The sequence below is a fragment of the Brugia malayi genome (assembly GCF_000002995.4).
Source record: "Brugia malayi strain FR3 genome assembly, contig: Bm_v4_Chr2_contig_001, whole genome shotgun sequence".
NCBI classification, from domain to species: domain Eukaryota; kingdom Metazoa; phylum Nematoda; class Chromadorea; order Rhabditida; family Onchocercidae; genus Brugia; species Brugia malayi.
In genome coordinates, this window is record NW_025062476.1 from 447,415 (window position 1) to 463,787 (window position 16,373).

Genomic DNA, 16,373 nt, shown 5'->3' on the forward strand with positions numbered 1-16,373 from the left:
ATGAATTTATTGATCCAATTTTTTAGTGTCATTCTATTGTATATCCAAAGAAATCCGTATGTCAATGCACAGGTTGGTTGCAAAACAAAGAGCTCTTGGTGTAAAATAGATTATATTTCTAAAAAGTACACTTTTATAGTATTTTACACCGCTACGGTAAAGTAACAAAGGACTTGATTAGAATAACTGCATAAAACAAAGGGTTGTGTTTTTGCGCCATATGAAGCTTTCATTTCTGAGAAGTGAAGACTTCATATGGTTATTGACTTACAAGGCAAAAATTTGGTTCATTGTCATTCGTAGGTTATTTTGCAAATGTTATTTAAATTTTCTTTACAGATTTTTTTGTTGGATGATTTTGAAAGGCAGCTGAAAATTTCTTTGTTTCCAGTAGCATTTTTCCAGCGTACAATATTTACTTTTATCTGTTTCAGATACAAAAAAATCCAGTTGATGCGCAAGCTGTTCAGCAAGGTATATCATTTTTATACAAGTTAGAAACATACAACATTTTAATTAAATTTTTCAATTAAAATTTTTCTTATTTTTAGTGCTTGCCCCTCAACACATGCAACCACAAGCGCCAGTACAGCTGCAAACTGCTGCCCAGGCACCGCAACAAAAGTTGTATGTTCATGTCTTAACTTCTTTCAGTTTCTCTTTTCAGCTGTTGTTTTGTGGGAATTTGTATTTCTTCCAAAAATTGTATTACTTAAAGTCGAGTATTTAAAGCTGAAGTTTCTTGCCATGTGTGATGCATCTCTAATATTTTCTCTAATAAATCCATTTCTGTCTTATTAACGCGAAAGATTTTATAATTAGTGAAAATCAATTCTATCTCATCATGTCACATCTTATCATTTAGAAAAAAGAAAAAAATCATTTTCAAATACAGTCTAGTGTTTGTAAAATAGATTTATGAAATTTCATCAGTTTTGATTTCATAGAGCAGTGAATCCACCTAGTGGTCAGCAGCAAGAGCTCGATACGTATAGGAAGCATCTAATAGATTACGAAGAATGTAAAGAAGATGTACATAAACACTGCTTACGCCCTGGAGTGGAACTCAAAAGTGATATGGCAGTATTGGAATGTCTTCAAGACGTTAAATTAAGCGAAACGGAACTTCTTACTGCTCCGTGTGAACATTTGATTTGGGATTTCAAAGTAAGTTTGATTTTCAAATTTCAAAAGTAAGCTTTAGTATTTTTATCGATTGCTGCAACACTAACATATGTTGTTACTGTATTATCATAAAATTGACAAATCAAGTTGGAAACTTCAGGTTAATTTGACTCAAGATGATCAATTTCGCCAAGCGTCTAAACTTTTCTGCAAGGACGAAATGATAGCTAATCCAAATTTAGCTCAGTGTGCAGAAATAATAAAACCTGGTTATGCACTCTCATGTTTCATCGATTTCATACTAAATTTGCCGAGAGAATCGAGGTGTTTTCAGTTTTTGGGTAAGTTTGATCTTTTTCTACTTGGCCTGTAGGAATTTTTTATCATAATTATCGAACTGTTAAATCATTTGTATTTTTAAATACGTTAGCATTTGGATCTTTTTTATTACTATATCTTTTTGAACACAAAGGTTTTTAACCCTTGTACATGGCAATGTCCTTAATTTTTTGCATTGGAAATAAGGTTCAATAATTTCTGCTTATTATTTTTTCAGATCGTTCTGCTAGACTTGCATTCTCTGACTTTCGTGTTGTTGGTCCGTTTGTTGCAGTGTGTAAAAATACAATTCAAAGACTTCAATGTGGAACATTGACTCCACCATCTGCCCATGCTAAAGCTCGAATACCACATTCCCAAGGTGTGATTTTTCTTTAATAATTTTTTTCTAATTTTATTGAGAAATAATTTATATTCTAATAAATTTTGTTAGATGATCTCTGCTCTTCATTATTTATAAGATAATAAATTCATAATTTTCAGGACATACATTAGAATGTTTGATAAGTAAAATCTATCAAACACAACAAAAAGATCCCAATGCAGCGCCAGTAGTTGATGAAGCATGTCAACATGAAATCATGCGAATAGCTGAATTACAAACCGAAGATTTCCATCTCGACAGACCACTTTATTTTGCATGTCGAGAAGATCGAGAGGTAACGTGAACTGTCAACTGTTTTTTACATTTTTTCATTCATTTCACTTAAACTTATAAGTTAATGTATTGCTCAAGACCACTGTGTAAAACATTTTTTTTTTCAGAAATTTTGCAAAACTGTCCAATCAGGACAGGGAAAAGTACTCGAATGTTTGCTTACTCATCGAACAGATCCAATGATGGAGCCGGAAGTGTGTTTCTTTGATTTTTTTTTTTAAAGATGAAACAAAAACATTGATATTAATTAGTAATTAGTAAATAATCACAGATTCAGCGCTTTTTTTAATTTATATTAATAATATGTATAAAAAATTGAGGATGTCGTTGATTTTATCACTCCGTCAAATACTTTATAGTTTAGCAACTTTTTTCCTCTATGATATAAATCGCTTTGAATGAGTTAGCATACGAATTATGTCGTTAAAATATTTCATTACAGTGCTCAAAGCTTTTGGCAGAACGAGCTAACATGATGGGACAAAACTATCGATTATCGCATCCATTGCTTAGTGGTTGTGCAGTAGAATTGAAAGAGTTCAGTTGTTCACCATCGGCATTATTTTCTGGCTCTCCAAATTTTCATCTGAGCTGGGTGCTTTTGTGTCTGGAAAATGCGGCACATGCAAATCCGAATAAAGTATCCAACAAATGTCAACATGAAATGGTTTCACATCGTAAAATGATGATGAGCGAATTTCGGTTGAGTCCAGAAGTTGTTCTAACCTGTGGCAGAGTAAGTTGTAAAGTTTTTCTCCTTTTACTTCTTTTAAGACATTTTTAAATTATTTCAAAACTTGATTAATTTGCAAAAAACATCTCTCAATAGATGCAGTCTTTGAGAACTTTAACACTGTATAATTTGTCCACTTGTACAGGAAATCGATATGTTCTGCAGTCCAAAAGGTGATATTGAGGCGGAAGGTCGAACTCTTCATTGTTTATTAAGTCACGCACAAGAGCGTAACGAAAATCGGAGGCTTGGTCCGCAGTGCATGCAAGCCCTTCAAACTGTCATGAAGGTTATTATTGACACAATAACCGAAATAATTTTTTAGATCACTGATTCTAATTTATTCATTGAGCAAAGATTTTCTATCTTAATCCAAGTTGTTTATTAACAGATCGCCGACGTTGGTTCTAATTACAAAGTGGATGAAGTTTTGTATGCTAGCTGCAAAAGCTTAATTGATGGTATGCATATCAATATTGTAGTAAAAAATTTTGTCAAAATTTTGATTTTCAAAATTGTTGTGAAAATTTCGCAATAATTTTAACATTGCAATTGTCTCTGTCTACTGAAAATTGGCAAAGAATGGCAGTAACATTTGCAATTTTTTTTTTCATTTATTGTGAAATTTTGATTAAAACAATGTTGAGTAAGTTTATATAAGATTTTGTTAAGTAGATATAGTACTTGTTTTGGTATAGCTGTCATATCGTTCCATTTGTGCGTGATCTAATGGTTATACTAGGTCCATGTGCAATGGATGCTCAATCCGAAGCAAACACTTTGGGCTGTTTGATGAAACATATGGATGTTGACATGCCGAAAGAATGTGAACAACGGCTCTTGGAAGTGCAATACTTTATTTCTCGAGACTGGACACTCGATCCGCAGCTTTATTTAGCATGCCATGAAGATGCTGTTTCCAAGTAACATTAACATTTAAATCGTAAATTCCCAGTTTTTTCAGATTATTATCAAGCAGAAAGTAACTATTACTTCAAGATTTGATCACAGGCTGATTTTTTTGAATGTTTTTCAAGGTGTTCTGCTAATGCTAACTGGCATCAACAGCCGAATCAACAAGGACCAGATCCTGGACCAGTCGTACTTGCATGTCTCTATCGTGCAGCTTACAATGATAAGAATCCGGTAACTTTTCTGTTTCTCCTTACTTTAACATAGCTATGTACTCTTATATGAGGCTTTCAACTATTTTCCTACTGCTTTTTCTTATTACAGCTGAAGCCTGAATGTGCTGCAAGTGTGCGTCGTGCATTGCGTACTCGTGCGGTTCGTGTAAATTTGATGCCAGATATCGAATCTTCGTGTCGGGAGGCTCTATCAGAATACTGTTCCACCGATGTAAAACCCACTCAAGTATGCATCATAAAATTTTTTTTTAATAACCCAATAATTTGAAATAGAATTGCATTATCAAAGCATTTGTTGGAAATTGCTGGATGTCTTTACTGTCAATGACAATCTACTGGACGTTGCGTTGGTGAGATAGCTTCAGTACTAGTATCTAAGGATTAATAATGATGATGCTTATCTGTTTCTAGCTAAAATTATTTAACAGGAAAATTTCTGGATAGTTGGACAGTTTTGTTTATCCTAATGGTCATTTAATCGACTCTAAGTCTTCAGATGACTTTACTAACTTGTAGAGTTGCAAAAAAAAAAAAAACAAAAAAAAAAAAAAAAAAAGAGAATTGCGAATTGATATCCTACTCTTTTCTTCAGGAAATGAAATGTCTTCAAGAGTATTTCCAGCAAGATAAATTCATAAAAAAGTATAGCGAATGTTCTGCCGCTGTAAGCGATTATACGAAAATGATGGCTAAAGATACTGCTTTGAATCAAGCACTTACAAAAGCTTGCAAACCTGTCATCTCGAAATATTGCCAAGTTTCATTTTTTTTTTTTTTTTTTTTTTGAGAATAAAGGAGACTATAGACTTTTTTCTATTATTCTTCGTCAATCAATAGTAATTTGACGCAGTACATGTAATGAAACGTGATGGCACAGTTTTGATGCGGACGTCAAGTAATAAGCTATTTGGATTATATTTTTAATGCCACAAAAAGGAGAAATAAATTCTGTTACGCACAAACCAGACCGCTCATATTTTTCTAGCGAACTCATTATATTCAAATAAGTCTCGCATATATTTCAGCAATATATTAATGAAGAGATTGATCATGGTGATGTGTTGGAATGTTTACTAGATAACAAAGGCCGACCAGAAATGACTTCCAAATGTCGTTCATATGTTAATCATTTTGAGCTTATCACTCTACGTGACTTCAAATTCGATGAACATTTTGCACAGTACTGTTCGAATGACATTAAGAAATATTGCACAGAAGTCAATACCGACAAGTAATCCTTTTTTTTTTTATAAATTTGTTTAATTGCAGTAAAAGTTTCTAAATCCTGTGTACGAAATAAAAATCCTAATTTTGCTCAATTTCTGATACATATTTTAAATCTGCTTTTCAAATGATTTAAAGTTTGCTTTATTCGAATTTATGTTTGCATCATGTTGAAGTCATCAATTTATGATTTTTTGGTCAACTCCATTATTTGTTTTTTGTTGATATTCCAACAAGAAACGAATTATATTCACAAATAATATCAATTTCCGTAGAACGATGATAGTATGTAACGGTTATATATATATAATAACGAATCATTGTTTCAATATTTGCTCCATTTTCGTTCTTTAGGGCTGAAATAATTCGTTGTTTGTCGACAGTTATGTTTGAGCATAAAGTGCTGGGAATATCAGATGACCTAGAAAAAGACTGTAAAAAGTACTTGAAGGCTGCATATCTTCATCAAGAACAGGTGAATGTGAGTGTTTTTGATTCTTGATTTTATTAGTTCTCGTGTGTCCATTGCAATTTATCTGATATGCTTTCTAGTTTCATTAATTCGAATTGCTCGTTGTTTTCGTTTTTTTTTTTTTTCTTTTGGTTTATGTTTTGTATTCAAAAAACAGACATTGAATCATACAATTATTTAGCATTTTTTTTTCCAATTTTGTTTACTCTTTAGCTTATAGTTTTTTTTTTTTTTATATAAAAGTTAAAAATGGTTAAAAAGCAAAATCTAGATTAGATTTTGAATCGATCAGTAGATCAGCATGGTGCCTTTAACAATGCTAAAGACTATAGGGAGATTTACGTTGTTTTTTGGTTTTTACATTTAATCTCATACGATTCATCTTTTTTTCGATGAATCTTGTTTGATCGCAACTCACTTTTCAGATTTTAGTATAACTGATAGCATGTTTCACACTTGTAAGTTCAGAGAACAATTCAATGCACTCGCGCTTCTTTAAATAATCACTGATAGCTCTCTTTATTCGATGTCCTTTTTTGATTTTGCTTTTGTCATTGAGATGCATGGCAAGCGAACATTTGCATACTTAAGAGTGACAGGAATTATCGATGTAGTTATAGTTCGATGATAAGTCGCATATGATGGATGCTGACCCTACGCTGATGAAGAAATGTAGTCAGGAACTGGATCGGTTAGGATGTCGACAAGAAAAATATTTTGAAGATGTAGTTGAATGTCTACGTTTAAAATATGATGAGCTAGGTAAGGCTTTCCAATGATGCTTACTGTAAGTGAAGCTGTTTGAACTTCTGTATGATGAAAAAAATATAATTCGAGGTTTTCATATACTTTCAACTTATTTTTTCTTAAGGCATGAGATGTTTTTCTCAAAAATTTTTAGTAATGGTAGTTTCTAAAAAGAGCATAATTAAGAAATGGGATTCTCAACCCCTGGTCATCGTTAACAAAAGATTTGAAAAGTTCAGAAAATTACGTATATGTTTTTGGATAGTATGTAAGTAGTCGTAAAGGGTTGAATATATTGATAGAATGTATAAATTTTTTTCTCATCATCTATAATTGTGCATTATTTTTGTTTATTGTTTTTTTTGAAAAAAAAATAATGACATTGTTTATCAATTTTATAGGTCTAGAATGTAAAGCAGTTGTTTTTACACGGGAGAAAATCGAAGCAGTAGATAATCAATTTGATGATGAACTCCAGGTAAAATTTGTGTGTCATTTGGGATTGACAACTGGGAAATATTTTTTTTCACAGTTTCATTTTTGACAGGACTATTAATTTAATTTCAAATTAGAAAGTCTTTTCAGCGTCATTGTCGTGCTGACATAGACAAATATTGTCATGCAGAAGAAGGTGAAAGAGTGTTGGAATGTTTGAAAAATATGAAAATTCTGCGTTCTCTATCATCAAAATGCCAAAAAGTAAGTGGTTTATAGTGCGATTTCAAAACTTTTAACGAATGTTAGTTTTTTTTTTTTTTTTTTTCAGATTGTTTGGGAAAGAATGCGGGAGCAAGCTAAGGATGTGCGCTTGAATATTGGTCTTATGGAAGCTTGCAGAGAAGAGGCCGAGCGATAGTAAGCTTTTTTACTGCCTAATTTTTTTTGATCACAAATTTTTACCTCATTATTACTTATTCGGCTGTTCGTGAATTCGCTGACTGTTTTAGAATTTTTATGATTTCTGATACATAATTCATAGAAAAATCTTTCAGTTGTCCTGATGATTACAAGAAAATAAACGATCCGCAGTATGCAAAGAAAACACTGGAGGGCGTTTTCATTATGTGTTTGCGTTCGCAGTACGCTAATCCTCAGAAATCAATACATTTGAATGCTAAATGCAAAGATGAGGTCGATTTTTCTTCAATGAAGAAATCTAACTATATCAAAAAATTTGTTTTAATCTTTTTGCATCCTCTAAACAACTTATCTTTTCTGCCATTACTATTTTTTTTTTCAAATTCTATTCCCCCTCGTTTGCAGTTGCACTGAGGTTGATTCTTCAATTTAGCTATTTCAATTATGGCTGAAAATTTTATTCTTTATAATGGATACTAGCGTGCAGAAATAGGTAAATAGATGACTTGCAGAATTTCAGTTTCCTTCGAAGATTTGGATTTTTAAATATTAACTAGAAAGTTTTACGCTTTAATTAGGTTCACAATTGATGTAAACTTTAAATTTTTAAATGATTTCAATCATAAACCGTGTTTCAGATAGCGAGCATTATTTTGGAAAGCGAATTTGATGTTCGTTTAGATTCACAGCTGTACAAAGCTTGTAAAAATACTATTTCAAAGCATTGCTCTAGTGATGTCATAAAGCGTGGTGGAACTTTCGATTCAGTTTTAGAATGTCTCAAAGCTGATTTTAGGCTTGGTACCATTAGAGATGCCGATTGCACAAGACAGGTTTTACGCTTTGATTAAGTATAAACTGTATTTGTCACCAAGTCAGTTCAATAGAGTTTCTTATACAAACTAAGTTCTCTTTAAAGTTTCTTTTTCTGAAAAATTTAATCCGTCGAATTTAATCCAGTGGAAGTTGCAGATTGGTAGACGCTTGCAAGAATCATTAGTTGATATTCATCTTGATCCGGTACTGCATGAAGCTTGCGCTAACGACATTCAAAGACTATGCTACAATGTGCCGCCCGGTCAAAGTCGATGTAAGCTTTAAATTATTAAATGATTTCGATCAAGGATTTATGAGTAAAGTGATGATTGTGCGAATTCCTTTTTGCATTTTTTTGCCCCACTTTAATACATTGCTGCAATTATTATCTAAATAATGTTTTATATATTTACAGTGATTGTGTGTTTATTGGATTCTTTGAAGAGTGAAGGCACAAAACTTTCACCAGTTTGCAGAGACAGACTTACGGAACGAAATAATTTGTGGAATAAAGCTTACAGGGTTTGTTTATTGAAATTCAAAGGTTTATAAAAATTTCTTGTACAGTGAAAAGTTTTTTAATTTTCAATTAATATGACTTTTTTTCATCTCAATACAAGTAATTGTTTGTTGATGTAGTGAGAAGCCAAGCTTCTTCTTTCTTTTGTTGGTTGATTTTGAGCTGAAAATGTGGTTTCCATTGTAGGAACAGCAGATAGCATTGCCGGAATCATTTGCCGAAATGGTAGACGTTGTAGTAAGCCACCCACAACGAAATTCATTACTTACTTGGTTTGGCATTTTTATCTTAATACTGTTCCTCTTTGGATGTTGCTGTGGACGAGCAACGAAACGTATAAAACGTGAAATGAAAAATCGTTGAAACTGTGGATTGCTGGGAATGAATTTTACTTATGAAATATATCCTCCTTATTTAGAAAGTGTGTCATTATTTGTTATGTGGGACACGGGTGCTGTGCGAAGGTCATTTTATCATGTATTGCTCTCTTTTTCCTCAAATAGATTTGAAAGTAATAAAATTTAGATTAAGGAGAATGGTCACTGGATTGTAGCATAAGTATTATTGTCGCTTTCCTGGAAATTTATCCCTAAATTTTTTCTGTAAATTATATTTCCATTGGTGATTTATAATGATCGTAAGTGATGTTGGGTTAATGAAAGTTCTATTGTCTGTATAACGCATCTACTGTGATGATAGGTAAACTGTTTTTTCTTTTTCTTCTTTTTTAAAAAAAGTATTATTTTATAGAATTTAAAAAATATATAGAAATGGAGATCTTGGATAGATCTCTTTGTCTTTGTGGTGACTCACTGCAATCCGCAAGTTCAGTTATGAAAGTCGCATAATGTGTCACGAATGCTGCACTCTTTTAATCCTTTCATGTCTATCAGGAATGTGTGTTTTATTGTATATACATTTCCTCTATTCATTATTACGGAAAAACGAATACAAAAATCCGTGTTCTTAAGAAATTACTGAAGTCCCACAGCAGAAATGTCAAAATCTGTTATAAATGTAATCTTTCTTTTTTTCCAAGACCTCTCAGTTGAAGAGTTGTTTGATAAAAGAAATTGACTACGACCCTGATGCAGCATGATTTCTTTAACTGGAAATCTGTTGCAGGAACCAACTTCTTGGCTATATGGGTTTTGTAATTAGTTTAACCACATGGTAACCACATAGTCGTGATATTTATTGATTTTGTGTGAGAATAGTTCAGTTTGTAGTATTTTATGGAAATTGTATAAGTAGTGAATTGTTTGAAGAAAGCTGAGGACTATCTTTTGATTTCTTGCATTGTTTTCGCTCGAAATATAGTGTTCTGTAAGTGAGTTGTTACCATTTTGTTATTGTTTTCCAAGTGTTCATTTCCAGACATTGTTATGTCAATTCTCTTGTCTCAATATTTTTCATTGTTGATTAACTACTGTCTTCAATTAATTTTTCACTTTTATGGTTAGCATGTCGTGGGTCATATGCAGCTTTTGGTACCATCTATTTTATAAGTTAAAATATATTTGACGCCATTCTGGTCATTTTGAAATCCCAAAGTGAAGTAACAAGACATAGCTAAAGTTTGCAACTGTTTTTGTTTGGCTTTTCGAAGGACTCTTCGATTCGCTGCTCATAGTTAATAATTTATTTTGTTTTCTTCTACATTTGCACTTAGTTTAGAATGCGTTTGGAATATCAAAATACGTGAAGACAATCTTCCAGGTTTTCCGTCATAGGTAGTATCTGCTGCTAATCCCCCTACACTTCGAATTATACTGAATCCTTTGGAATTCATTTTTCAATAAAAGTTCTTCACAGTTGTGAGGACTTCCTATATGTTCGCATGTTTTAACTACTCGAAGTTATGACCAAATTTCCAAGACATCATAGTTGCTTTGAGTGAAGAAGAGAACTATACCAATAAATGTCTTAAAAAAATACCAAGTTCTTTCTCCATGATGAAATAGCATTTTTTTTTTAAATTTGAAAAAGCAAAGCGATGATATTAACATGATGGAAAGATAGATGATCTAATTAACAAATTGTAGAGCATTGGCAAAGCATATAACTACGATGAAATACTAATCCGTCATTTGACATCTCATGACTATCAGTGAATTCACTAAAAACATTGCATGTTCATTGTCAATCTTTTCTCTCTAAGTCTCAATGTCTTCTATTGTTATCACTGGTTGCTATCTTTTCACTTTCTATTGTAATTCTCTTTTCTCCATTTATTGTCAATAAACTTTTTCATTAATGTAACATATTTATTCCTTCATGGATCATTTCAAACTGTACACAGACTCTCTACAATAGATAAATAATTTAAATTCATGCTTTGGAATTATTTTGACGTGCTAAAGATTTAAATATAAATTAGAATGTATATAAATCTTCATACATCTATATAAAATACTAAACTACTAAAGGAAAGACTGGAAATTAGAATTCATAAAAATGAACATCGAAGATGAAATTATCTGTTGTGCTTTTATAACCAGTTCATACTTGAGGAGAAAAGCGCCAATCATACATATGAATAAAAACAAATGGCGAGATATAGAGAGGCGAGCAAATCATCCTCATTAAATTTGATTTTAGTGAAATGATATATCTTCTGATCTATAATAACTTTAATGAAGAATAACCACTACAAAACTACATCATGAATTTAATTTAAAATCTATACATTTCTCGCCTTAGTATACTAATTGTTGCTACTTATTATTTTATGTACATCTATTGTCTATTATGCATTTGCAAGTTAAATCCAATAATACGTACAGACTTTTTTCTCTTTTCATTGCACTTCTAAATACAGATGATATCAGCAATTTGTCATTCAATAGGGTAAAAAAAAAAAAAAAAACAAAATCGATAAATAAATGAATGCTAGCATTGTTATAATTCTATGAACAGTAATGTTTGCAGTATTTCATATATACTTATAAAACATAATATTTTCAAAAATGAAATATCAGTTTCGTTTGTCAAAAACTGCAAAATATTACTACCATATAAATGCTTATAATACTCGCTTTAGTAAATTAATTGTTCGTGAAATGAGTGATCAACTCATTTTACAAAAATCAATATGAAAAGATAATACAATTAGCTTTTCTTTTTCGAAGTCATACATGGAATCTTACATAATTTAAACATTCTCTTATACAAAATAAAGTTTAAAAAATGAAATACCTATTTCTGCCAAATCATGCACTTGATTTATTAATAACCTCTATACATATAAGAAAAAAAAAAATTACAAAGAAGCTGAGTATTACAACAAATATGTGTATCTGTAATCAATCCATAAGTAAAGCATAGTTATGAGAACACAAAGGATAACAATACAAGCAACTCTGTAACATTTATTAGCAATGTAACATCCATGAATCATTACCCCATCCTACTTCATTGTCATTGGACTTCACAATTTTACCATCAATTTCATTCAAAATCAATGAATCTAATTCAGCATCCATTGGATCCTGCGTTTCCGTCTTCGACAAATCATTGATGAAATCAGTGTGAGAATTCTTTCTTTTACCATTCAAATGTTGCTGCTTTTTTTGTTCTATCAATCGATTTCTGAAGTTTTCCAAATCTTTATTCCGAACTTCTAAGGTTCTGATTTTTTCTAGCAGTTTACGTACTTCTTCCATTTGCGCTTCGCATTTGATATCGGCAAGAACCTTTTGCTCACGCAACTCACCGTTTTGTTTTATAAGCAAATTATAACGGTTTATTGTTGAGTTATTTGACATACTTTCGAGTTCGGATCTCAACTGATGTAAAGCTTGACGAAAACGACAGTTTTCTCGATAAAGACTGTTTAGATGGTGGGCAATCTTCTCACGCAATTCGCTATAATCTTCATCGGTAACGCATGCCAAAGCTTTATTTATTTCAGTTAGCAATTCTTCAATATCCTTTTTACTGACATAATCTTTCGTCATTGATGAAGATGGTTCTACGCATAGAGCTTGACACCTTGCTGGCCTATATGGATACAAAATCGATGGGACCTCCAAACTACTGTGAACTTGACGATTACTAGTGATGGATGACATAGATAAGTTTGCTGGTGTAGCTTTTACGCTTAATCGGTTTTTTAGAATGCTTGCTTGTTTCTTGTTGAAATTCTTATACTTCTGAACTTTAACATACGTCTGTTCCACTTTTGGTCCTGAAACAATCAGGAGTTGTGAGAAACGTACATTGCATATCTGATATACATATATGCAATATTAAAAAAAATCTGATTAAGCGTTTTCAAATTCAACAGCTAATAGACAAAATTCATCCTACTCAAAAAAATTTCTCCAATTTCAACTGAATATTCTACTGAAAAACTAATACATGCAATTACCAGCAAGGCATAGTGGTACGAATATAGAATTACTTTTCCATGAAACATTATGCATAAATTTTTAATAGTTTTCGCTCAAAATTGAAACTATACCAAGTTCTTACTAAAGAAAACTTCACATTTAAATTTCCTGCACAACTCTGCAAACTAATATTTTAATTTTATTCCTAAAAATGCCTTAAGACTTTTTCAATTAACGAAAGGACGAGAACAAACAAATTAAAAAAAAACCACTGTAATTATGAATTCAGCAAAGGCAAATTCTCTTGACAATTTTCAAATTGAAACTACAAAAAATATAGATAATACCATAAATTTTTCGATCCTCTCAGAAATCCCACATGTCAAAATTCCGAGTCGACTCGAGATAAATTAATTTAAAATTCGGTTTTTGTTTATTTTAAGAAGCATTGAAACCAAATCAAAATGAATGAAGGTAACTGTGTAATAATAAACAAGTAAAAAAGGGTAACTCTATGATAACAAATAAAAGACTAACTTGCTTTAGTGGATTTTTTCTGAGTTTGAATGACGGAGCAAACATCTGGAAAGCTAAGACGTTTGCTCGGAATACGTTGTCGCTCAGAATGACGCGGTTTAATTGTCATGTTGGATTTGTTACACGCTATTTTTGGACTGTGTGCAACAACTTTTTCTTCTTCCGGCATCAACAATGTGTTCGTCTTTCTATCTAAATAACCATAAAACTGTCCACTTATTAAGAGTGTTAATTTTTAGAACAAGAAAATCTGTACTATGAGTCAAAAGTTTTCTACAGTATCTTTTATAAAACACTTAATCTCTTACATACTGGAGCTTTTTCAATTTTTTAAACGAAGAAAAAGTTCCCAAACAGATTTCTTAAACAAAGCTTCAAAAAGTGCCTTTTGAAAAATATGACGATCTATATGGGTAATGTAGAGATAATCAACAGATTAAAATAAACTTTATAATGAAAAAATATCCATATAAAAATGTTGAAAAAACTATAATCCCTACCGTCATTTCTTTTCATGCTATCTTTTCCTTTTCTATTGCCGGACGCCTGTTCCAAAAAACCAGGCAGCAAATAGCTGAAACGTGAATTTGGGATACGAATGCGAGAAGAATGTCGAGTTTTTAAAGATGTATTGTCCAAAGTTTTACGTGAAGCATGTACTTTTTCATTTTTTGAATCTTGGGAAGCACCAAGTTTCCTCGACTGATTTGAAGGACATGCTGCTGTTTCTTCCAATGTTTCTAAAAAAAAAATGGAGAAAATCCTTATACATGCAAGCAAACTGAACAACATAAGACTTAGTCAAGCAAAGATGAACAGGTCTGTAACTTCAAAATAGCATTTTTTTTTTCTTTTTGACGACAGTCTAATGAATAATATTTACTGCAAAATCAGAAATGTGCGCTCAGATATTGGGAGAAGCGCTTACCATTACAATTAGCAACAAAGAATACTGGAGAGATCGATTGTACATTTCGTTTTATAATATAACAACAAAGTTCAGATATTCGATAATCACCAACCATTTGAAACGTTTTTCGGAAGGTGCTCAGATTCAATCATTTCCTCAAATGGTGTTGCATATCGTTTTTTTTGAATGTGTCGATGAGGCCTAGCATCTGATAGTTGAGTAACAATATTTTCTGACTTGACAATTTGCTTACTTGAAGTTCTTGCTGTCTTCTGTGAGACATTTTCTGAAAATACCAATACATTAAACATTCCCTGTTCTACTTTGATTTATTAATTAAAATGATGGAGTCACAATCCGACTTCGTAATAAACTCACATCTGATAAATTTTTTTTAAAAAAAGACAAAAAACAAGATAAATTTTTCAAAACAGAGCTTAGTATCCGATCACTTACTTATCCTTTCCATGTCTATTACAGCAGGAAGTGATTTTTCAGATGATGAATGATCTTTAAGCATATCTAGCAGAATCTTTGGTGGTGTACTCAAACGAGTATTTATAATGCGAGTTCGATGCGACTGACGCACTGGTTGTTTCGCACTCTTTTCCGGTAATTTTTTCACCATCTCTACAACTGAGAAAGAAATACAGCATTTCTAAATAGCAAAGTAGTAATCAAAGCAGCGGTTCAAATTTCAATTCATTTTTCTGTGATATAAGCTTTTCTTTTCAGTTTTTCAGCAAACATTTCAACAGACATTTTTCAGTTGTTATAAAAATAAGGTAAGGAAAGGGAGGCTAACAAAAATGAATTCCGAAGAAAAAAGGGATATAAGCGAATTTATCCCGCAGTCAAAAGAAAAATGTTGAAAATTACTGTAAAAAATGTCTCCCTATTAAATGAATCCCCAAAATTATTCGGCAAAATTTATAGTTTAGTGATCTGCTTCGCTCATCTCAAAAGAGTATGACCTTCTTGAAGCTTCCTAAGTCACAACGAAGACAAGCAAACGGAAAGGTGCGAAGCGAATACGCAAACAATACCTATTAATGCTCTTCGGATCAGCATCATACACTATTAAGGTATGATATAAACCCTTCCCTTATTCTTGAAAATACTATTTCTTCTCTTTTTACATTTTGTAATCAAAATTAAAGCATTACTATCAAATCTAAATGTCTTTTTTTTGATTTTGAATTATCAAACGTTCTTTTTTGACATGTTTCTTCTAAAACAAGTGATTTAGGATAAATAAGTCACGGTGAAAGGGTTAAATATTGCTTGAAAAAAAAAAGCTACTGCCATGCAGCTATAATAAGTTTTAAATACCACTGATCATTGATCTTCGAATATGTGTCCTCGAAAACCCCAGTATTATTCCACTAAATACCACCTTTTGCCATCAGAGATTGCCAGATGAACTTAGCCATTTCAATTTTGATAAATTCTATCAGATAATCCTCTTCAACATAATTTTTGTCAAAATGTTTGTCTTCAGAAAGAACTGTCAGCATCTTCCTATGAAAGATAATACCTATGTGATCATAAAACGCACTTGTGTATTGTTTTACTATCGTCCTGATCCCCACACCAATTCTCTTTTACAACTAACTCAGTATACACAATAATCCTAGACTTATCAAGAAACGCATTTTACGTGTCTTAACTTTATAATACGTTGCAATAGAGATGTGCTCTGAGGCCTTTAACATTAAGAATGAGAACTCAATCAAAAATTTCTAACTAGCTCTCAATGCATATGTCGACTTACAAGTTAGAATCACTTGCCCACCTTCTTCCATACAACTCCACCTATTACTTGCGATTAAGATGCTTATTACACGGCCCACTAATGAAATTGTTCCCCAATTTGAAACAGACACTTATGTAAGTGACAAATCATTCTAGGGAACAGCAGAAACTATTACCAAAATGTGAAACTAACTGCG

General features: G+C 31.9%; 2 protein-coding genes across 3 annotated transcripts; one reads left to right on the forward strand and one right to left on the reverse strand.

The window, feature by feature from the left end:
* Positions 1 to 9,003, forward strand: Bm3368 (Cysteine rich repeat family protein; the record flags this gene model as incomplete). Of its 2 annotated transcripts, none has more annotated exons than XM_043077958.1 (26): positions 1 to 72; positions 435 to 474; positions 552 to 627; positions 948 to 1,167; positions 1,286 to 1,466; positions 1,682 to 1,825; positions 1,948 to 2,123; positions 2,230 to 2,316; positions 2,565 to 2,858; positions 3,001 to 3,144; positions 3,247 to 3,316; positions 3,598 to 3,778; positions 3,893 to 4,001; positions 4,092 to 4,229; positions 4,596 to 4,760; positions 5,029 to 5,234; positions 5,582 to 5,708; positions 6,320 to 6,461; positions 6,848 to 6,924; positions 7,032 to 7,145; positions 7,213 to 7,301; positions 7,439 to 7,577; positions 7,943 to 8,137; positions 8,277 to 8,394; positions 8,536 to 8,642; positions 8,827 to 9,003. In XM_043077958.1, 26 exons carry the CDS (start codon positions 1 to 3, stop codon positions 9,001 to 9,003), a joined length of 3,588 nt encoding a protein of 1,195 aa, XP_042933892.1. The 2 variants fall into 2 exon arrangements, with proteins under 2 accessions (XP_042933892.1, XP_042933891.1); XM_043077957.1 differs by having other exon boundaries at positions 5,582 to 5,702.
* A 3,011-nt stretch (positions 9,004 to 12,014) lies between these two features.
* Positions 12,015 to 15,049, reverse strand: Bm4727 (uncharacterized protein; the record flags this gene model as incomplete). Its single annotated transcript, XM_001898530.2, has 5 exons — positions 12,015 to 12,829; positions 13,512 to 13,703; positions 14,012 to 14,251; positions 14,534 to 14,707; positions 14,878 to 15,049. The coding sequence occupies 5 exons, from the start codon at positions 15,047 to 15,049 to the stop codon at positions 12,015 to 12,017; spliced, it is 1,593 nt and encodes a 530-aa protein (XP_001898565.2).
* Positions 15,050 to 16,373: the final 1,324 nt, after the last annotated feature.